The 23,696-nt window shown below is 40.8% G+C and overlaps 1 protein-coding gene and 1 pseudogene across 1 annotated transcript; both read right to left on the reverse strand.

Annotated features, from left to right (window-relative positions):
- Positions 1–13,550: 13,550 nt before the first annotated feature.
- On the reverse strand, positions 13,551–14,534 carry LOC142422826 (olfactory receptor 1f45-like). Its single transcript, XM_075528058.1, has one exon. It carries the CDS (start codon positions 14,532–14,534, stop codon positions 13,551–13,553), a length of 984 nt encoding a protein of 327 aa, XP_075384173.1.
- A 1,853-nt stretch (positions 14,535–16,387) lies between these two features.
- On the reverse strand, positions 16,388–23,407 carry LOC142422827 (olfactory receptor 1f45-like; annotated as a pseudogene).
- Between the last annotated feature and the right edge of the window lie 289 nt (positions 23,408–23,696).

Raw genomic sequence — 23,696 nt, forward strand, 5'->3', positions numbered from 1 at the left:
TTTTCTAAACATTTACTTTCTATTTGAGCCCTTGGTATCAGCTTCTGGTTTTACCCTTCCTTCCCACCTTCCACCTTCATGGGCCCCATGAAATATTATTATTCTTTTCATATCTTATACCCACTACTAAGGATAGCGATTGGAACCATGTAGAAGAGGTGAGGGAACAAATGAGGGAGGTGCTGTCAGCCATCCAAACATATGAGTTTGAAAAATGTTTCCAAGAGTGCAAATGCAGATTTGAGAAATGTATTAAATGTAATGCAGAGTATTTGAAGGTGATAACGTTGTTTGAAAGAAAATTAAATACATAGATTTGAAAAAATATTCCACATTGGGGAGAGTACCCCATTGTAGATTTAAGAAGCTTTGGTGGCACCAGGGTTTTGCAGTGTGCTCCTAGCTGAAAGATGGCAATTCAAACTCACCAGCTTAGCTGAGGGACAATGAAGTGGTGTGAAGCTTTAGAGCCTTGGAAACCCTTTATAGCAGTTCTCCTGAACTGTAGGGTTTCTATCAGTTGGAATCGACTCTATTGAAATCCTTTTTGTTTGAAGATTCTAAAAGCATTTACAAGAGACCTGGAAGGATATTTGTTAGCTAGAGTTTGTCAAAGTGAAAAGGACATGAAAATCTTAACCTGTGTGGCAAATATTACAGATATTACAGATGACTCAATCCATTGATAGTTGTCTAGTGTGAATATCAGGTAAAACTTCCTTATCCAAACCACTGCCCTGGGGTCTATACCTATTCATAGCAGCCCCCTACATGGCTTCTGAGACTGTAAAACTTAAAGGGAAAAGTCAGACTTTCTCTCAGAGAATGGATGATGGGTAGGAGCAACTGATCTTGTGGTTAACAGACCAACAATAAACCTACATTGACACCAGATACTGACAAGTTAACAGTTACCTTAGCATGAGTGGGCAAGATTTCCACACCTGTTGATAGGCTAATAGTTCAGGGTTCTTTCATCAGAGAGAATCTCTATTCCTAACTATCATTTTCCTCACAGCCCCTTTCATGTCCTTGTTTCTCGGGCTGTAGATGAAATGATTCAGCATGGGGGTCACCACCCTGTACATCACAGTTGCTGCAATGTCCTTCTCAGCTGAGTGGGAGGATGAAGGGTTGAGATAAACAGCAATGATGGTGCCATGGAAGAGGGAAACCACAGACAGGTGGGAGCCACAGGTGGAAAAGGCTTTCCACTTTCCCTTTGTGGATGGGACTCTCAGGACAGGGATAGCAGAGGTGATGTAAATGTAGGAAACCAGAATGCAAACAAATGGAATGATAATTATCAGACCCCCTTAAGTAAGAATCACCATCTCCTTGAGGTGTGTGTCAGAGCGGGAGAGTTTCAGGAGAGCAGCCACATCACAGAAGAAGTGTGGGATCCTGTAGTCTGCACAAAAAGAGAGCCGAGCCAACAGCAGGGTATGCAACAGAGCTTTCATATTAGCAATGCCACAAGCCCCACTGATGAGTACGGCACATAGCTGAGGGGTCATCTTTGTTGTATAGTGTAAGGGATGACACACAGCAACAAAGCGATCATAGGTCATCACAGCCAGGAGGCAGTTGTCCATGCCAGTAAACATAATGAAAAAATAGAGCTCTGTGAAACATCCAAGGAAGGAGATGGTCTGACTCCCAAGCTGGTAGTTGACCAGCATCTTGGGAACATTGTTAGAGGAGAAACAGAGGTCTTTAAAGGACAGGTTGCTGAGGATGAAGCACATGGGGGTGTGCAGGCAGGAGTCTGTACTGATGGACAGGATGATGAGCAGGTTTCCCAGGACGTGGCCAGGTACATGCTTAGGAAAAGCACAAAGAGGAGCTGCTGTTTCTGGGGCTGCCTGGAGAGCCCCAAGAGGAGGAACTCAGAGACAGTGGACTGGTTTTCCCCACTCATAGGACTAGGTCCAGATGCAGAAATTAGTGACCAGAAACCTAGGAACTAAGGGTTCAGATGGTATGTGTCAGGCTCTAGACACAGTCTTGTTTGCTTCATTAGAGTTTCTCATTAGTATCTGCCCCCTGTGCTTACACTACCAACCTCTGATTCCCAGTCTAAGATGATACCCATCACACGTGATTCATTCTTTTAATCTGATAAAACATATAGAGCACATGCTTAGTTCGTCTCCATAATTGTGTAGGTCTCTTAATATTTCCAAGCCATTACTTCATCTCTTGGTAGTTAATAAAAATTAAGAAACAGCTAATTATTGTTGAGCTTATCTCAATATACATGCCATGGATTTAGTACTCATGTTATTGTTCCCTAAGCCTACAAGATTTAACAAAGGGAGTTGCTAACAAAATGCCATGCTTAGTAAATAATTATCGATGTCTCTTTTGCTGTGATCTCACCTTGGGAAATTTGGTGTTAAAACTCTCACATATTCTTCACCTTTGTGTGTGGCCAATTCTTTCCTCCATTGTGGGCATTGGAAAGTATTCGAAGTATGGATAGGTTCTGAACAAATAAATAATTTGTATTCTAGTCCTCTGTACATGAAGGATGTTTGATGGAAATCCGAGCAGTTATCTACACGAGTTTTCATTGCCATTGGACCAGATTCCCTAAGGGCCTCATGAGATACCAGGAAGTAATTGTGCCACTTCTCTTTGGTCCCTTTGGACCACACGATGATGGCGAGTATTGTGTAATTCCTAAGTCAGAGCTTGTAGATGAAAATATCTTGGTGGAGCCAAGTCTCAAGCAGAACCACCCAAAAGCTCAAATCACATCACTTTGCTGTCCTGGGCTTATATCGATGTAGCTCCAAATTTAGTTCATAAATATTGTCTTTTTGTTAGCTTAGACACTTCTGTGATTGCATTATTGTTTGTGTCTACTTGTTGAGGTTTCTTTATTCTTTTTCTTCAGGCCTATTGATCTGCATAGACATCCTTATGTGTTGGCCAGTTGGGATGGTAGGGGCCAATTATAGAACTATTCTTTATCCTTTAGGGAATTTGGTGCAATGGTTAATCTCTTGATAATGGTACATCAGGAAGACTGATGGGTGAGGAAGATGGGGACATATCACAAAAAGCATAGCATGTCATCCCTGAGGAACCCTGAGGTCTGGAGATTTCTTGTGGAATCGTCTTATAGCTTACACCAGAGGATGTTCACACGCCCCATTGTTCCACTGCACCAGCCTTTTTAGACTATGGAGCTACAACTGTCTGCTCTTTTTTTCTTTCTTAATTTCACAATGTTAAGCCTGCTTATCCATAAAGATGAGTATGTCTTTACTTTTAAAAGTTATGTGTGTGTGTTCTTTTTTGTCAATTTATACTTCAACATTCAATTCCCTAACTCCTCTGAAGCGTCATGATTGCTGTTGGTAGGGGCCACTGAGTCATAGCGACCCGATGCACAACAGAAGGAAACACTACCCCATCCTGTGCCATTCTCACATTTGTTCCTATGATTGAGCCGTGTGTTGAAACCACTGGGTAAATCCCTGATGGAGGACCTTCCTCTTTTTTCATTGTCCCTGTGCTTTATCAAGCGCAATGCCCTTCTCAAAAATTGGCCTCTCCTGACAACATGCCCAAAGCATGTGATGCTAAGTTTCAGCATCCTTCCTTCTGAGGAGCATTCTGAGAATTCTTCTTCCAAGGGAACATTTGCTTCTTCCTTTAGCACTCCATGGTACTTTCAATATTCTTTATCAACAACATTATTCAAACACATAGATTCGTCTTCGGTGTTCTTCATTCCATTCCCACCTTTCACAGGTATATGAGGCCATTGATAATACCATGGCTTGGGTCAAGTGCACTTTAGTCCTCAAAGTAATCTCCCTGCTTTTCAACACTCAAAAGTTATCTTGTGCAACAGATTTACCCATTGACACCCATCTTTTGATCTCTTGACTGCTGCTTCCATGAGCATTGATTGTGAATCCAAATGAGAGGAAATCTTTGACAACCTCAATCTTTCTCCATTTATCATGATGTACCTATTGGTCCAGTTGGTCAGGACTTGGTTCTTCTTTACACTGGGTTGCAATCCATTCTGAAGACTGCAATCCTCGATCAGCATTACCTAGTGCTTCAAGTCCTCCTTGTCACATTCAGCAGACACGATTGTGCCTTCTGCACACCACAGGTGGCTAATAAGCCTTTTAAAATCCTGATGAACGGTCTTCTTCACATAGTCCAGATCTCTGACGATTTGCTCAGCATATGGATTGAATAATTACAGTAAAATGATGCAATCCTGATACATACCTTTCCTGACTTTAAACAGTGCAGCATCCCCTAGTTCTTTTTTTTATTCTAATTTTATGTTTTTATTTTTTAAACACTTTATTAGGGACTCATATACTCTTATCAAAATCCATACATACATCAATTGTATAAAGCACATCTGTGCATTCTTTGCCCTCATCATTTTCAAAACATTTGCTCTCCACTTAAACCCTTTGTATCAAGTCCTCTTTTTCCCTTCCCTCCCCTCTCCCCCCTCCCTCATGAGCCCTTGATAATTTATTCACCCCCTTTTCTGTTGTCTGTCTCCCAGGGAGGAGGTCACATGTAGATCCTTGTATTCGGTTCCCTCTTTCCAACCCACTCACCCTCTTCCCTCCCCGTATCACCCCTCACACCCTTCATCCTGAAGATATCATCTGCCCTGGATTCCCTGTGCTTCCAGCTCCTATCTACACCAGTGTACATCCTCTGCTCTACCCAGTCTTGCAAGGTAGAATTGGGATCGTGGTAGTTGGCAGGGAGGAAGCATTTAGGAACTGGAGGAAAGCTGTATTCCTCATCGGTGCTACATCGCACCCTGGGTGACTCATCTCCTCCCCTAAACCTCTCTGCAAGGGATCTCCAGTGGCCGACAAATGGGGTTGGGTCTCCACTCTGCACTGCCCCCTTCATTCACTATGGTTAGCAGTATCCCCTAGTTCTATGAGCACAATAAAGTGTTGTGGAATTCGCATTCTTCTCAAGGATAGCTATAGTTTGCTTTTTTCCGCACAGTCAGATGAATTTTCATAGTAAATAAAATCCAAGTAAACCTATTTCTGCTAGTCTCTGTTTCAATTGAAATCCATCTGACATGAACAATGATATCCCTTGTTCCACATCCTCTTTTGAAGCTAGCCTGTGACCCTGTTAATGTACTGTTGCATCTGTTCTCTTGCTGCAACTGTTGTTGGATAATCTTTAGGAAAATTTTACTTGCATGTGATATATTTTATTTATTTAAATCATTTTATTGGGCGCTCATAAAATTCTTATCACAATCCATACATACATCCATTGTGTTAAGAACATATGTATATTTGTTGCCATCATCATTCTGAAAATATTTTCCTTCTACTGGAACCCTTAATATCTGCTGCTCATTTTCCCCCTTCCTCCCCACTTCCCCCTACATCATGAACCCTTCATAATTCATAAATTATTATTATTATTTTGTCATATATTACACTGTCTGGTGTCTCCCCCCACCTTCTTCTCTGCTGTCCCTCCACCAGGGAGGAGGCTATATGTAGATTCTTATAATCAGTTCCCCCTTTCTACCCCACATTCTCTCCAACCTCCAGGTATCACCACTCTCAGTACTGGTCCTGAAGGAGTCATCTGCCCTGGATTCCCTGTGTTTCCAGTTGCTATCTGTGCCTATGTACATCCTCTGGTATAGCCAGATTTGTAAGGTAGAATTGGGATCATGATAATGGGGCAGGGGCAGGAAGTATTTAAAAACTAGAAGAAAGTTATATGTTTAATGATTGTTACCCTGCACCCTGCTTGGTTCATGTCCTCCCTACAACCCTTCAGTAAGGGGTGTCCGTTTGGCTACCATTGGGCTTTGAATCTCCATTCTGCTCTCACCCACATATTCAATGATATGATTTTTTGTTCCTTGATTGCATGTAATATTAATGGTATTGTTTTATATTTTGAGCCTTGTGTTGTTGCGTCACCTTTCTTTGGAATGGGTACAAATATGAATCTCTTTCATTCAGTTGCCTATGTAGCTGTCTTCTAAATTTCCTAGCATAGACGAGTGTTTCAGTGCTTCATTAGCTTGCTGAAATATATTAATTGATATTATTCAAAATTGTGAAAAACAGTCCATTTCAACTAATTAATACCTGAGATATCGATCTTTATGTGTTCCATTTCATCCTTCACAACCTCCAGCTTTTCTATATTCATACTTTCCAAGTCCACCTATTAATAGATGTTTGCATCAATTTATTCTCATTTTGTGTAGTGTGCTCTCAGCAAATGAAGGTTCTTAAAGCTTTACTCCTCTTTTTCCCCTCCCTGGCCCTCTACACCCTCGTGACCCCCTAATAAATTATAAATTATTTTTATCTTCATATCTTACACTGACCCCTGTCTCCCTGAGATACATAATGTTTATTGTGCCCACATGGCCAATTAACACACGTGGGATTAATTGAAGGGCAGAGAGATAAATGACTTAGCAAGCCTTGCCTCTCTTATCTTGCTCTTTGATCATCGGACCAATGTACGGCTGCCTTGCTTTTCCTGTGCCTCAATTTGAAAGCTACACTACCTGTGGGACGCCTAACTCATGGACTGTATTGCTGTAATTTGAGGTTCCTTCAAGACCTGCTTCACCACATCATTGGGATGTACATCTGTTGAGTGTCAGACGCTGTCATCTGGCTGACTGTTGGTGACGTGCCTTGCTGTTTGCTGCCTGTGCCCACATAGCTTGAATTGCTCTACAGAGGACTACCCGTCGGCCCTCAAGACAAGTTGGCAAGCCTAAGTCTCTGAAAGTTCCACACTATGAGTCAGATATTAAGATGGAGGCTCCTTCTGGCTTGTGCAGTGGCAGCAGCAGATGAGTCTAAGATTAACCAGAAGGTAGTAGACTGCTGGGGGTTGAAGCAAATGAATTCAAGGTTGGAAGGTCAGATAGCAGCCTACTTGTGATTTCTAGGATCAGCAGGCAATATGGAAGTCTCTTGGCTCAAGTCCAAGGACGTAGAGGTATAGAATTCAGACATGGGATCCAGTCCTAGATCAAAGTAAAGCAGATTTTTTCACAGTGCCCCCTTATACTAGAAGCAAGCCACCACCCTGATGATATGACTTTTGATTTGCATCAGGAATTTGACCTGAATAAAAGTGTTGCAGCCCACCCTAAACTCACCACAGATCAGCTGCTTATAGTAGATCCATGTGTGTATGTGTGTGTGTGCTGTATTCGATAATATGAATTGATCATGGGTTTATACTTAATTCTAAATCAAATCTAGAATAATTAGTTCTTATTACATGGACTTGTTTGATTCTCGCTCTGTTGAAGAGATCACTGAACATATGGGTATTATAGAAAAGTATGGTGAAGACACTTGATTTTGCCCAACTACCAGAAAGAATAGTGTTTGGGGTCTTACAGGCCTGTATTCAATCAAGCAGCCTCCTAAGTGAAGTGTCAACTAAATCCACAATGGAAGCCTCACACCAGCATGTGTGATCCAAGGATTGTAAAAACACAATCCAAATCTACAGAAGGGAGTGATGTCAGAGCTTAACTTGTGAACACCTGGTTTTCAGAAGGCTATGGATGACAGTGGAATCCCAAAAATCTATTTTCAAGGTCCACAGATAGATCAAGCCTCCAGTGACTCCCTTCTTATCACAGCTGAAGGATGTGAATAGCCCTGTTATCAGGCAGAGGGCGCTATAAAGTCAATTATGGCCAATGTAGTTAAATAAAAATGTTAGATTATTTTATGCCTTTATTTCCCTTTTGACCCATTTTAAAACTGCTTAAAAATGTGAAATACACTTGGATTAAGCCTCTGGTTAATTCTCTCTGGTCATGGACGAAGGATAATAGTCTTGCTATTATGCAGAATTGCATTGGGAAGTGAGTTGTAGATGCAGTTAGACTCCCTCATGATTCATTTAAATATGCTTTAGGTTTTAATATTTTTTGTTTTCTTTTCAATTGAGATTTTACTTTGCTATTGTTGTTAGTTTTTAATCATGGTTTTTTTTTGTATATGAAATACCGGATAGGAAATTCAATGGAGAAAGTCACTGTAGTAATCATTCATTGAGGGTATGGCAGGGGTGGAGGAGGAGAAAAGGGAAGCTAATAATGAGTTCAAGAATGAAGAAAATATTTTAAAACTATTTGTGGTGATGATTGTATAACCCTTCTTGATGTCATTAAACTATTGAAGTGTATGATATAGGAATTATATGCCAATATCTTTGCTGAAATAATATTTTTTTAAATAATATTTTTTTAAAAAAACAACTACCAGTGACAGCACAATGGATAGAATTACCTTGCTTCTCCTGGAACTCAATAGAATAAATTTCCATCATCTGATCTGAAGTCACAAGCTAATTATTTCCTTTAATTAATACTACTTAGGAAACGATAAGAAATCATAAGGTAACTAAAATAAATCATAATAAAAGTATAATATAGAAATCATAATGAGTCCTATATAATAAATATACTTAATATTTCCTGTTACTTGCATCATTTTAATAAAAATACATTAATCTCTAACTTCTAGAGGGATACAGAAAAGCAAATTAACTCATCATGAATTCTAACAAATCACAAAGTTAATGAACAATAGTTGGCAAGATACATGGAACCTTGAATGTAACAGCATCAGGGTTGTGGAGACAGATGTTCGTGTGGCCTATTAGTCCTTGGACTAGTTGTTTCCATGTGCCTTTCTATTTTTTAAAATGAAAAGATGCCTCAGAGAACTCTCAACAAACAAAACCATATGGTTGACAACGACAGGTGTTGGGGCAGAAACCCAAAGCCCATCTTTAGACAATAGTACATCCCCCACAGAGGGATCACAGGGAAGGGATGAGTTAACCAGGGCCCAGAAAAGCACCAATGAAACATACTATATTCCTCTGGTTCCTTGAGGCTTCCTCACCCCCACGACCATGACCACAGTGATGCCTCAGCATGTACACAGGTAGAGATAAGAGATAAGAGCTCAAGACACATGCAACCTAGGAGCACAAATGGGGATAACATACCAGATGGGTAGGGAGGAGGGAGGTGCTGGGGAAGGGATGAAGGGGGAACGGAGAATAATGATCGACACACAACCACACACATTCCTCCAGGGGAAGAACTATGGAAACTATAGGGGAAGGGAGACAGTGGTCAGTGTGAGAAATGAAAATAATAATAATTTATAATCTATCAAGGGGTCGCAAAGGGCAGGGAGAAGCTAATACCAAGGGCTCATAGAAAGTACCTGGCTAGAAAAAAATGATCGCAACATATATAACAATATATCTGATATAATGGATGTATGGATAATAGTAAGAATTGTAAGAGCCCTCAATAAAATGAGTGAAAGAAAGGAAGGAAGGAAGGAAGGAAGAAAGAAAGAAAGAAAGAAAGAAAGAAAGAAAGAAAGAAAGAAAGAAAGAAAGAAAGAGCCAGCAAGGTCATGGTCACAGCAGAGCTTCCTGCCTAAGAACAGACTACAAATAAGGAAAAGGCTGTGCACTTCTAAAGAATTAGTCGCCGAAAATCTTATGGAAAGAACTAAGGGAGGACATTAAGAACATCATTCATGAGGAAAGCAAAGGTAATTGAAAAGGCAAGAAAGAAGAAAAGATTCAAGTGGATGTCAGAATAGACTCCACTTGCTCTTAATTTTAGAGTAGCTAAAGAAAATGGAAGAAATGATGACATCAAAGAGCTGACCAGAAATTTGGAAAGGGCAGCCGGAGAAGGTGAAGTAAAATATCATAATAAAATGTGCAAAGACCTAGGGTTAGAAAATCAGAAAGGAAACAAACACTCGGCATAAGTTAAACTGAAAGAATTCAAGAAACCATTCAAGCCTCAACTTGCAGATAGTTTGTAGGATTTTTCATGCTATTTTTCCATTTGAAAAGACAATTTGAAGTCCTTTTATACAAAGCAAACGTGGTAGGTTCCTTGCAAATTTTAAAGAAATGAACATTTTCTGTTATATGAAGAATTTGAGGAAATAGAGACTGACTAATGAAAGTGATCCCATGTATACTTCAAGGCAAACCTTTCAATACACAAATCTAATAAAAATTAAAAAAGATCATGCATTGAACTCAAAAGCAGCCCCTGATTCTGAATTCCACCAGTTTTGACAAAACATGTCATCTCTCTGAAATGAAAGTTATGGAAAACCACCCTGTTTTCCTCTTTCCTCCTCCAAATCCAGAGACAATCAGTCATATGTGTGTAAGAGAGAGGTCATTGTATACTAAGAATACATCCCAGTCCAGTCCAGATCAAGTTCATTATCTGATATTAGCCCATAAATCCAATACTAGTTCATAAATCTCTCTTGAGACTCACATACCACATACAATGTCACAAAAAGCAGGAAGATCAAAAGCCAGTGGGTGCAAAGTCTTGTGTGTCCAGGGCTCTCACAGGTCTCAGAGTGGCCCCAGGGAGCGTGTCAGCAGGAAGGTGAAAGCAGACACAGGGAGAAAGGCCAGCTTCCAGAAAGCCTCTTATCTTGGTAGCCCTATAATAAAGCTGTGAACGGATGAACAGGCCAAAGTTCACCTATGTGTTCCTGTGGAACCTAACTTGGCACACATACACACACAAACACACACACGAACCCTATCACAGTCCACCCCTTGCCAACTTGGCACTTGTACACAATTCATTTTTATTGTTTTTTTATATTGAGGGCTTTTATAACTCTTATCAAAATCCATATATTCCTCAATTGTGACAAGCACCTTTGTACATTTGTCGCCATCATCATTTTCAAAACATTTTCTTTCTACTTGAACCCTTGATATAAGCTCCTCATATATTCTATTCCTCCCTTATTGAACTCTTGATAATTTATAAATTATTGTTATTTTTTCATGTCTTACAGTGACTGATGTCTCCCTTCACCCACTTTTCTGTTGTCCATCCACCTGGGAGGGGGCTGTATGTATATTATTTTGATCATTTCCCTCCTTCTCACTCCACCAACTTTCCCTCCTGGTATCACTACTATCATTATTTGTCCTGAGGGGTTTATCAGTCCTGGATTCCTTGTTCCAGCTCTCATCTGTACCAGAGTACACAATTTTTTAGTCATGTGTAATTTTTTAAATTCAGGACAATAGTAAAGTCATATTTGTACCTAGCTTGTTTAAACTAATATACAAACACCTCAAAATGTGGCAGCTTCATTTAAACATAATAGGGTATAAGTGAGCAAAACACAATATTCGATGTCTAATAATTGCCATTAAGTGAACACCTAAACCATAATCCTATAATCCTATGAGCATATTCCCTTTCCATGAAAGTTTATAAGCCAGCCACATCATGCCTTTAACCTCCCATTTTGGGTATCCAAAGTCTATACTGCCCATGTAAATCAACCCAGAGCTCTGAGGAGACAAACATGTTCTTTGATATGAAGAATCTTCATTCCATTTGGATCCTTGGGAGTTGCATCCATAAGCAAAGTCAAATCAGGACAGGTCATTCATGAAGTCAGCAGCAATATGCACCCATTCACAGACTCAAAAATCTTATCTTCATCTGGGTATGCTCAACTCAATATGGCCTGGCTCGCTTGGCCTATAGGAGGGCAGAATTATCCCTGTGTTTTCCAACACTGTAACCCTTTATGTAAGTAGTAAGCCTGGTCTTTCTCTGCTGGAAGTTTTGAACTACCAACATGGTGGTTTCAGTCCAATGCATAACCACTACACCAACCAGGATGACTTGAGAACACAGGAGAGAATACAGGAAAACACTGAAGGAACCAAGCCTGCACACTTCAATTAATGAAGATAGTATTTCTTATTTAAATTACATATGCTATTGCTAAAATGTGTATAATACAAAAAACGCAGGTAAACTGGTAAATACATAATTGGCCTAATTTTAAATCATGAATAGTATGCATCAGGGTAATACCCTGTCACCATATTTACTCCATCTGTTTGCTGACCAAACAAACTGAGACACTGGATTATGAAGAGGAACACAACATCAGATTGGACAGAAGGCCCTTCAACAACTGTGGTTTGCAGATGACTGAACAGTGCAGCGGTAAAAGCCAAGAGAACCTTAAGGACTCATTGATGATTCTCACAGACTACAGCCTTCAGTACAGATTACTACTATGTGTGTGTGTGTGTATGTGAGTATCCCATTTGAGGATTTTCCCCCTTCAAACGAAAACAATAGACAACGGAGTGATAAACATAGAAAATAGTCCATGTTTCAAGGTTTAATTTTACTTAGATCTATTATCAACACTCACAGAAACAGCAGTCAAGAAATCAGCAACTAACCGCATACATGAAAGGTGAACAATGAACAGAGAAGAACAGAGAGATATGCATGCATTTGAATTTTACTGTTGGCAAATCATAAGAAATATACCATGGATGGCCAGAAAAACAAACAAATCTCTTTTGGAAAAGTATACTCTAAATTCTCCCTAGAAACTAAAATGGAGAGACTTTGTCTCAAGTACTTTGAACTTGTTAACAGGAAAAAACAATCCCTGGAGAAGGATACCAGGCTTGCTAAAGTCAAAAAAGAGGAAGAGCATTAAGGAGATGGATGGACACAGTGGCTGCAACAAGATAACAATTGTGAGGGTGACCTGAGACCAGACAGTGTTTTGTTCTCATGCACATGGGTCACTATGAATGGAAAGCAACTAGAAAGGCCCTAACAAAAACAGAGCCTTCAACGAGCACTTTTCTGTTGACACAGAAAACTATATAAGACATCACACAAGTGGCCATGAAGGATTTAGAACAATAGTAACAAAAAAAGAGATCACGAAACTCATAACTGTACACAGACAAAGCATAAACATTGCTCAAGCTACAGAAATGAGAAAGCATCACCCATCCTGACTGATAGGAGGGATAACTTACTTCTTACTAATTATACCTTTCACTTCTGTCTAGCCTTCCTGCTGTCTAGAGAAGCTATTGCTACGTCCAATGGGAATTACAAATAATTTCTAACAATATCAAATCCAGATCACAACAACCCTCATCAAAATCAGCTAATGCTCAAGTCCTGGAACACCTTTCTAACATCCTTCGACTGGAAAGCTCTCGATAACATCAATCTTTTTTGGTGGAACGTGTAATAAACCCACTAAGCTGTCTTTCTGTTCCTGGTGGTTTGGGCTGGAGGGCATTGGCAGTAGGACTAGTCACATTAGTTTGTAAAAGGATTTAGCTTCACCTCTTGCTCTTCCATAGGTTAATAAATTTATTTGGTCTACTACCTTCTTTTCAGTAAAATAAGCTGAAAAAATACCACTCAATGGCCCCCTACAATGAAAAACTTTAGTGCAATAGCCCAGAATACAGGGTAAACACTAAGAATCTGCTTTTGCACCCCCCTGGATCATTTCAGAAATCTCAGAGGGCAATATCACCCACTTTGGGAAACACTGACTCTTAATCTTCCTTTACAAATGTGTGGATGGATAACCGCTAAGTGGCAGAGGCTATGGAAAGGGAAATAAAGGTTTTATTACAAACTATGACATTCCTTTATGACATTTAGAACCCATCCGTTGTTGAAAAGAAAAAAAGGTAATGCAAATTACTTTTGTTAGTGCCCTTTTCATATCCTTGTTCCTGAGGCTGTAGATGAAAGGGTTCAGCACAGGTGTCACCACAGTGTACATCACAGCAGCTGCAATGTCCTTCTCAGCAGAGTGGGAGGGGGAAGGGGTGAGATAAACAGCAAAGACAGTGCCGTAGAAGAGGGAAACCACAGCGAGGTGGGAGCCACACGTGGAGAAGGCTTTCCACTTGCCCTTTGTGGATGGGATTTTCAGGACTGCAGTGGTGATGCAAATGTAGGAAACCAGGATGCAAACAAAGGGGGTGATCATTATCAAGCCCCCCTCAGTATGCATAATCATCTTATTGAGCTGTGTGTCAGAGCAGGAGAGTTTCAGGAGAGCAGTAACATCACAGAAGAAGTGGGGGATCCTGTTGTCTGCACAGAATGAGAGTCGAGAAAATAGCAGGATATGCAACAGAGCATTCCCACTGGCAATGACCCAAGACCCAGTGACCATCAGAGCACAGAGCTGAGGGGTCATCTTTGTTGTATAGTGTAAAGGGTGGCATACAGCAACAAAGCGATCATAGGCCATCACAGCCAGGAGGAAATTCTCCATGACAATAAACACACTGAAAAAATACATCTGTGTGACACATCCAGGGAAGGAGATGGCCTGACGGCGGAGTATGTGGTTGAACAGCATATTCGGGACTATGGTCGAGGAGAAACAGAGGTCCACAAAGGACAGGTTACTGAAAAAGAAGTACATGGGGGTGTGCAGCCGGGAGTCTACACTGATGACCAGGATGATGAGCAGGTTTCCCAGGACTGTGGCCAGGTACATGCTCATGAATATGATGAAAAGGACCTGCTGCTGCTGGGGCTGGCTAGAGAGGCCCAGGAGGAGGAACTCAGAGACACTTGACTGGTTTGTCCAACTCATGACCATGGGATTGGGTCAATGCCAACAAACCAGTTCAGGCACCTGGACAGGAGTGATTAAAATCAGGACAAATTCAATTCCCAACTAAGGCAAGTTTGCATATCAGTAATAGAATTGGCACAAAACAATATCTGTGCACTCCACCAAGGCAGCCAATTTTCCACAGTCACTCGTGATATTATTCCTACTGGACTCTTGTTGTATAAAATTTAAAATCACACAAAAATAACCATAACCCAACTGAGTGACCACATTTTTCTCTGCTTACATTTTTAAGTCCCATCCCTAAATCCTTTGTAGCTCATGAGAGAGAAAGGGAGAGAGACAGTATTTCTTGGTTTATCTCAAAATTCAGCTCATTTTGACTCTTGTTATTACTCCCTGAGTCTAAAAGAAGTTCACTATCTTCAAAAGCAAACATTGATGTATCCTCTCTTGTAACCTTTACATGGGAGGTAAATTCTCTATTAATCTGATGCCCTTCACTTCTACAGGACTTATCAGTGCTTCTTCCTCTTCTTTTTTCTTAGTTGGGATGTAACACATTTATCATATCATTCTATATTTCAATCACATCAAGTAGAATGTACAATAGCTATTACAATCAGTTTCCCAATATTCATTTTACACATGGACTTCACGATATCATGCCACACCCCCCGTACCTCCTCCCCAAATCATTAATATACTTGTTGTTCCTATAGATCCATCAGTCCTGGGTTTCATATACCAAAGAAACAAAAAGCATATAACACAGCTTCAAGAGAGTGACCTCTATATACATATCACATCTGAGATACAATCTACAATGAACAAAAAAGACGACAGAAAATAATACAAAGTCTTAGAAATAAAGGTTAAGTCCTGAACAAGTGAGGAGCAGGCATTCACAGTCTTGTTCTCTGTGCAGGGAAGTGGTTTAGGGAAAATCACAGAGTTGGCATTTACAGGAGTCTTTATGCTCACTGGTTCCAGATTCCCTGAGAGCCTCATTAGGCAAAAGAAGCCAATAATTGTCTCACCTGTTTTGGGGCCCCTTTGGACCACACTCTGAAGACAATGAATATTGTGCAACTCCTAAGTCAGAACTTGTAGATGAGACCATCTTTTTGTTAAAATAATTTACAAACAGAGTTCGCTAGATAGAACATCAAATATCATCGCTTTGTTTATCAGCGCTTAGGTCTATGGACTTGGAAATTCTTTTCATCAATATTTTTCTTAGCTCACAAATTTGGGGTTTGTATGATGTAAGTGCAAACCTGTTTTACTTTTGCTCAGGGCTAATCATCTATTTAAGAGTGCCATGGTCAGTAAGTGTTGGGCTGCTAATTTCAAGGTCGGCTGTTCAAACTCACCAGTCATTCCATGGGAAAACAAAGAGGCTTTCTGCTCCTGTAAAGATGTCCAGCTTCAAATGTCCTTAATATGAGTCTCTATGAATCAGAATCACCTCACTGGCAATGAGATTGATTTAGGTTTTGACATCTATATAGACTGACTGATGTACTTGACAGATAAGATGCTGGGGGAACATTTGTTCTTAATCCTAAAAGCATTTGGTGTGAAGGATCATCTCTTTTTGGTAAAGTGATGAGGGATAGAGACATGGATATTATCAGGACACGCACAGCATGTCATGACTGAAGAAATCCAGGGCATTGAGCAGATTCCTCTTTCAATGTCCTCCCAATCACAACAGATCATCATATTCTCAGAATTCACATAGACCAGAGTATCAAGTGTGTGTACTCTTGCAGCCCAGTTTATACGACATCATTCCTTCCTGATGACCCCACTGAGGAATACTGATTGTGTGAAGAAATTTGGAACTGAGTCAGAGTACATGCAGGTCATTATCAATAAGGCTTGGTCTGAATATAGCCATCCACAATCTGGAAACTTTCCACCTGATCCATGGCCTGAAGAGAAAATGTCTGTAGAGAGGGGCAAAAGATGCAAACACAGACAGAGGAGTGCAGAGAAGATGGGAAAATGACTGATGGCTTTCAACTTAGGGCTCAAAATTTCCTGAAAATTTGGTACATTCTGGCTTCCCACGGTTGTCAATGACAAAGCACAGCCCACCAAGCCTTGCTTATTTACTTGGGGTCTGACAGTTATAAGATGCTTAGGATGTTTTTAAACACAAGGGACTAAATTCTGGTAAATATGTGGGAGGGTCAGAGCGAGAAAACAGAAGATTTATTTTATTTTTCCTTGAACTTTTAATACAATTCTCTTAGTGCGCTTACATAGAATTGGAGGTGAAGTCAAAGACTAAAGCTTTCCTTTAAAAGGTTGAAGGAAAAAGAGTGGATGTAATTGTCCCAAAAGAAAGAATAGAATTAGGTGAAAAAAGTTTAAGATGAGATTCCAGAGCACATAAATATGATATGAAGATGGTAGAGGAAAGGGTGACAAAATATGAAAAAGTAGAAAATCGTGTGCAATCTGGTAAAGCACACATTCATTTATTAAAAAATGAAAGACAAATAATGCCAGTGCACAAGAACACATGTAAGATGACAACCATAGGTATATACATATATATAATGAAAGGGGCATCTATCACAGAAGCAACAAAGCCCATATTGAAGAAGCACAGCAACCTGTGTGATCATGAGGTATCGAAGGGATCAGGATAAGGCATCATCAGAAAAAAAAATCTTACCATAGTGAATGAAGGGGGAAGTGCAGAGTGGAGACCCAAAGACCATTTGTCAGCCGCTGGATATCCCCTCACAGAGGAGTCTAGGAGAGGAGATGAGTCAGACTGGGTGCGATGTAGCACTGATGAAGAACACAGCTTTCCTCCAGTTCCTAAATGCTCCCTCCCCCCACAACTAAAATGATCTGAATTCTACCTTGCAGGTCTGGATAGAGAAGAGGATGTACACTGGTGTAGATAGGAGCTGGAAGCACAGGGAATCCAGGGCAGATGATACCTTCAGGACCAGGGGTGTGAGTGGCTATACAGGGAGGGTAGAGGCTGAGTGGGTTGGAAAGAGGGAACCGATTACAAGGATCTACATGTGACTTCCTCCCTGGGGGACAGACAACAGAAAAGGGGGTGAAGGGAGATGTGGGACAATGCAAGATAAGTCAAAATAATAATTTATAAATTATCGAGAGCTCATGAGGGAGGAGATAGCAGGGAGGAAGGGGGAAAAAGAGGACTTGATGCAAAGGGCATAAGTGGAGAGCAAATGCTTTGAAAATGATGAGGGCAAAGAATGTACAGATGTGCATTAGAAAATTGATGTATGTATGGATGTGATAAGAGTTGTATTAGACCCTAATAAAAAAATTTTTAAACAAAAGGTAGCAATTGGACACTGGGCCTCTACTCAAGTCCTTCCTCAAGGCAAGAATATTTTGTTCTAATAACCTGTCATTCTGTGATGCTCACTTTCCCAAAATAATCACTGAAGACAAAATGGGTGCATAAGCAAATGTGGTGAAGAAAGCTGATGATGCCCGGCTACTAAAAGATAGAGCATCTGGAGTCATAAAGGCTTGAGGATAAACAAGTAGCCATCTGTCATGTAAGCAACAAAGACCACATGGAAGAAGCACACCATCCTGTGTGATCAAGAGGTGTCGACAGGATCCGATGTCAGGCATCAGAAGACCCAAAACACATAACCATATTGATACCTATGAGGTGGGGTGAAGTGGAGACCCAAAGCCAAACTTACACAATTGGACATCCTCACAGAAGGGTCACTAGGAAGAGATGAGGCAGCCAGGGTGTAGTATAGCTCCAACCAAACGTCCAACATTCCTGTAGTTCTTTAATGATTCCTCGCCCCCGGCACCACTCACTATCATGACCCAAGGTTTACTTTACAAATCAAGCTAAACTGCAGCATGTACACTGTCAGAGATAAGCGCTCTCAACACATTAAATCCAGGACAGATAAATCCCTTGGGAACAATAATGGCAGTAGCAATACCATGAGTGTAGAGGGAAAGTGGTTGAAGAAAGGAGGAAATGATCACAATTATCAATGTATAACCACCCCACGCAGAGTGACAAAGAAGAGAAACATGGGTGAAGGGAGACAGTGGATGGTTTAAAATATGAAAATAATAACTTTATAATTTATCAGTGGTTCATAAGGGTGAGAGGGTGGGGAGGGAGGAAAAGAAACGAAGGACTGATACCAAGGGTTCAAGCAGAAAGTAAATGTTTTGAAAAAGATGATGGCAAACTTTGTACAAATATGCTTCAACAGAGGACCTGATGCAAAAGTCTTAAGTGGAGAGCAAATGCTTTGAAAATGATTAGGGCAAAGAATGTACAGATGTGCTTTATACAATTGATGTATGTATATGTATGGATTGTGATAAGAGTTGTATGAGCCCCTAATAAAATGTAAAAAAATAAAATTAAAAAAATAAATTGAAAAATATGCTTGAACAATGGATGTATGGTTTGTTATAGAGGTGTAAGAACCATCCAATAAAATTATTAATATAAAAAGGAGAGAAAAATAATACAGAAATATGGTCCCAGGTTGGGTCCTCTAATAGCACATGAAATGATGTTTGTTGGAGTACATGATGTGTACCAGAGGTGAACACCTGTGGAAGGAGGAGTTAGAAGCATAATTATGCAGTGGGAATATATTTGCAAATATGCTCGATATAATTAATGCATGTATTGATATAAGAGGTGTAGGCCATCTCGTTCGGAAGCAAAAAAGCCCATATGGTAGAAACTCACCAGCCTGGGTGATCACGATGTGCTGAAGGGATAAGTTATCAGGCATTAAAGAACAAAAAAATCATATCATTGTGTGCTCACCTTTATGATACAATCGCTGAAGACAAATGGGTGCATAAGCAAATGTGGCGAAGAAAGGTGATTGTGCTTGGCTATCAAAAGATATAGCGTGTGGGGTCTTAAAGGCTTGGAGGTAAAACAAGCGGCCATCTAGCTCAGAAGCAACAAAATCCACATGGAAGAAGCACACCATTTGTGTGATCACGAGCTTTTTAAGGATCAGGTATCAGATATCATCAGAACAAAAAGTCATATCATTGTGAATGAGGGAGGGGACGCAGAGTGGAGAAGCAAAGCCCATTTGTAGGACATTGGACATCGCCTTGCAAAAGGGTCTCAGGGAGGAGACGAGCCAGCCAGGGTGCATTGTAACAACGATGAGACATACAACTTCCCTCTAGTTTCTAAATGCTTCCTCTGCCCACCCCACTACCACAATCCCAATTCTACGTTACAAAAACGAACTGGCAACACAGGAAACCCAGGAAGGATGATCCCTTCAGGACCAGTGGTGTGAGTGGCGATATAGGGAGGGTGGAAGGAGAGTTGGTTGGAAAGGGGGAACTGATTACAAGGATCTACATATAACCTCTTCCCTGGGAGATAAACAACAAAAAAAGTGGGTGATGGGAGATGTTGGACAGAAAAGTTGTGACAAAATAAGAATTTATAAATTAACAAGCATTCATGAAGGACGGGGGAGCAGAGAGGGAGGGGAAAATTGAGCACCTGAAGCCAGGGACTTGGGTGGAGATCAAACGCTTTGAGAATGATGAGGGAAATGAATGTACAAATGTGGTTTACGCAATTGATGTATGTATGGATTGTGATAAGAGTTTTATGAGCCTGTAATAAATTGGGGGGGGATTAAAAATAACTAAATAAAACAAATTGCTAAAAAAAACTCAATCAAAATTATTTATTCCTTTAAAAAGAAAATAGAAGACCAGCATCAATATTAAAATGGCCCCAGAACAAATCTCACTCATGGAACATGTAAGAATCACCTGAGACTAGTACCCATTCAGGTCGCATCAGGAGGGAGGTACAAATGAGAAGGTTCACATATTGACTTGCAAGTTACTACTCTGAGTTTTATTTCAAAGAGCTAGTACTTTAAAAGGAGCTCTGGTGATATGTTTACAAGTTGGGCTGTTAACAGAAAAGTCCATTTTCCAAAACCACCTGCTGCTCCTTGGGAGACAGACAGGGCTTTCGTCTCCCATGAGGAATTACAGTAGCAGAAACTCAAGGGGCAGTTCTTCCCTGTCCTCCAGGGAAGCTATGCATCAGGACTGACTCAGCAACAGTGAGACCATCCTTTAAGACCTCACTTCTAATGACATCAGTTTTTATTAATTAATTTAAGCTACTATTTACTTTTAAGAAGGTTCCATGGGATATTTTGGTTTAAAGTATAAAGGTGATGTCAGGACAATAGTGGCAGGGACGGGAAGGTTTCTGGAAGAAAAAGCTGGGGTTGGGGAAACAGCTGCTATTTACTCTGTACCCATCTTCAGCTCGGCTCCTGGTCTGCCTCAGTGTTGGAAGTACAGGTAAAACCCGGTAAAGCAAGGCTGAGCTGTGTGGTGAGAGGAGACCCAATAGCATACTGTCAGATGGCTTCATCATGAGTTCTCTTACAGGACAAGCTGGTGAACCAAGGTGATGGAAGCAGGGGCAGGGGAACCCTAACAGCTCTACCCAGTTCCTCACCTTATAGAACCCAATCTATGTTGATTTTTAAGACAAAGGTCAGACCTGTTCCCATTTCCCTGCTCAGTGCCTGCTCCCAAATTTCATAGCACCCACATACTCCACATGGTGATGTCACAGGCTGACTACAAAGACCTGCCCTGGTCATTCATCACAGGACACGTTTATTTAGGACCATTTCAGTGTTTCAAGGACATCCTTCGTGAGTATATTGACTGTACAAGGCAATTGTTTTCAATATAAGTTTCAGGTTACATTTAAGTTCCATGAAGTGTTAATACACAAACAAAGTGACTGCTCAAAACATTTTCCTAAAGGAGCCTAATCAGAATCAATAGACAGTAAGATAAGCATTGAGGAGATTGTACAGCACTATGGAAGTTGACTAAATGAAATGGGATAGATGGGACATTACGCTTGCTGCAGTCCAAGGACAATGACACAGAGGATGGCCCTCAAGGAGATGGATGCACAGAGTGGTGGCAACCACGGGCTCACAGATAACCATTGTGAGGGGGGCCTGAGACCAGGCAGTGCTTTGTTCTTTTGCACATGAGGTCGGTATGGGTTTGAAATGGAAAGTATCTAACAACAACAGAGCCTTCAATGAACTCTTCCACTATTGAACATAGAGAATTTCATGGGACATCAGTATCAAACAAAGTGATCATAATGGAGTTAGACCCCCCAAAAATATTATAGTCATATTTCAATATAAACAAAGTATAAATATTATTGAAGATACAGAAATGACAGAGCATCACCCATCCTGACTGATATGGGTGACAACTTACTCCTTACTAATTATAACTTTCACTTCTCTCTAGTCTTCCTGCTGTTTAGAGAAGCTATTGTTGTGCCCAATAAGAAGTGCCGCTACCTTCTGCCAACATCAAGTCCAGATCACAAGAACCATTACAAAAATCAGCTAACACGCAAATGTTCTGGAAGACCTTTCTAATACCCTGAGACAGGGAACTTCCTCGATTAATGCAGTCTTTCTTGATGAAATGAGCAAGGAGCCCGATAAGCTACTGGTGTCTTCGGTTGATTTGGGCTGGAGGGCATGGACAGTTGGACTAGTCACATTGGTCAATAAAAGATTGTCTTCACCTCTTTCACTTCCATATGTTCTAAAAAATTTTAACCTACTGCCTCGGTTCCAAGAAAAAAAAAATTACTGAACAATGAAATGACTGACAGGGAAAACCTTTTTGTAAAATAGCCCACAATCCAGGGTAAGTTTTAGAAATAGGCTTTTGCAAGCCCCTGGATAATTCCCAAACTCCAGAGAGAAATATCACTCATGTTGGGAAACACTGACCCTTATTTCCTCAACAAATGTGTGGATGGACAACTGCTAAATACCAGAGACTAGGGAAGGAAAAAAAAGGTTATTACACACTATGACACACATTTATGAAATTTAGAACCCATTCATTGTTGAAAATAAAAAAAATAATATAAATTACTTTTGTTAGGGCCCCTTTCATGTCCTTGTTCCTGAGGCTGTAGATGAAAGGGTTCAGCATGGGGGTGACCACCATGTACATCACAGCAGTTGCAATGTCATTCTCAGCTGAGTGGGAGGATAATGGGGTAAAATACACAGCAAAGATGGTGCCATAGAAGAGGGACACCACAGCCAGGTGGGAGCCACAGGTGGAGAAGGCTTTAAACTTGCCCTGTGTGGATGGGACTCTCAGGACAGCAGTGGTGAAGCAAATGTAGGAAATCAGGATACAAACCAATGGGATCGTTTCCAGACCCCCTGCAGTCAGAATCATCAGGTGTGTTTGTCAAAGCACGAGAGTTTCAAGAGAGCAGCCACATCACAGTAGAAGTTGGGGATCCTGTTGTCTGCACAAATGAGAGGTGAGCCATCTGCAGGGTATGCAACAGAGCATTCCCACTGGAAATGACCCAAGACCCAGTTACCATCAGGGCACAAAGCTGAGGGGTCATCTTAGTTGTGTAGTGTAACAGGTGGCATACAGCAACAACGTGATCATAAGCCATCACAGCCAGAAGGAAATTGTCCATGACAATAAACACAGTGAAAAAAATACATCTGTGTCAGACACCCCGAGAAGGAGATGGCCTGACTGCTGAGTATGTGATTGCACAGCATATTGTGGACGATGGTGGAGGAGAAACAGAGGTCCACAAAAGACAGGTTGCTGAGGAAAAAGTACATGGGGCTGTGCAGGCGGGAGTCTCTGCTGATGGCCAGGATGATGAGAAGGTTTCCCAGGACTGTGGCCAGGTACATGCTCAGGAATATGATGAAGAGGATCTGCTGCTGCTGGGGCTGCCTAGAGAGCCCCAGGAGGAGGAACTCGGAGACAGTGGACTGGTTTCCTGGATTCATGTTCATGAAATCAGATGAATGCACAGCAGCCATTCAGACACCTACACAGGAATGGTTAAAAATTTGACAGAATCAATGCCAACTAAGGTAAGTTTACAAATCAGCAATAGAGTTGCTAAAAACAAGGTCTGTCCACTGCAGCTATACCCCCAATTTTCCATAATCAGCCTGACACAATTCCTACCGGACTTCCTGTCTCTTCCTTGTTTAAAGTTGAAAACCACACAAGAATATACACAGTTCAATTGGGTGACTACATTTCTTTCTGCTTATATAGATTTTAGCTCCA

Source organism: Tenrec ecaudatus, chromosome 12 (genome assembly GCF_050624435.1).
Source record: "Tenrec ecaudatus isolate mTenEca1 chromosome 12, mTenEca1.hap1, whole genome shotgun sequence".
In the NCBI taxonomy this organism is placed as follows: Eukaryota; Metazoa; Chordata; class Mammalia; order Afrosoricida; family Tenrecidae; genus Tenrec; species Tenrec ecaudatus.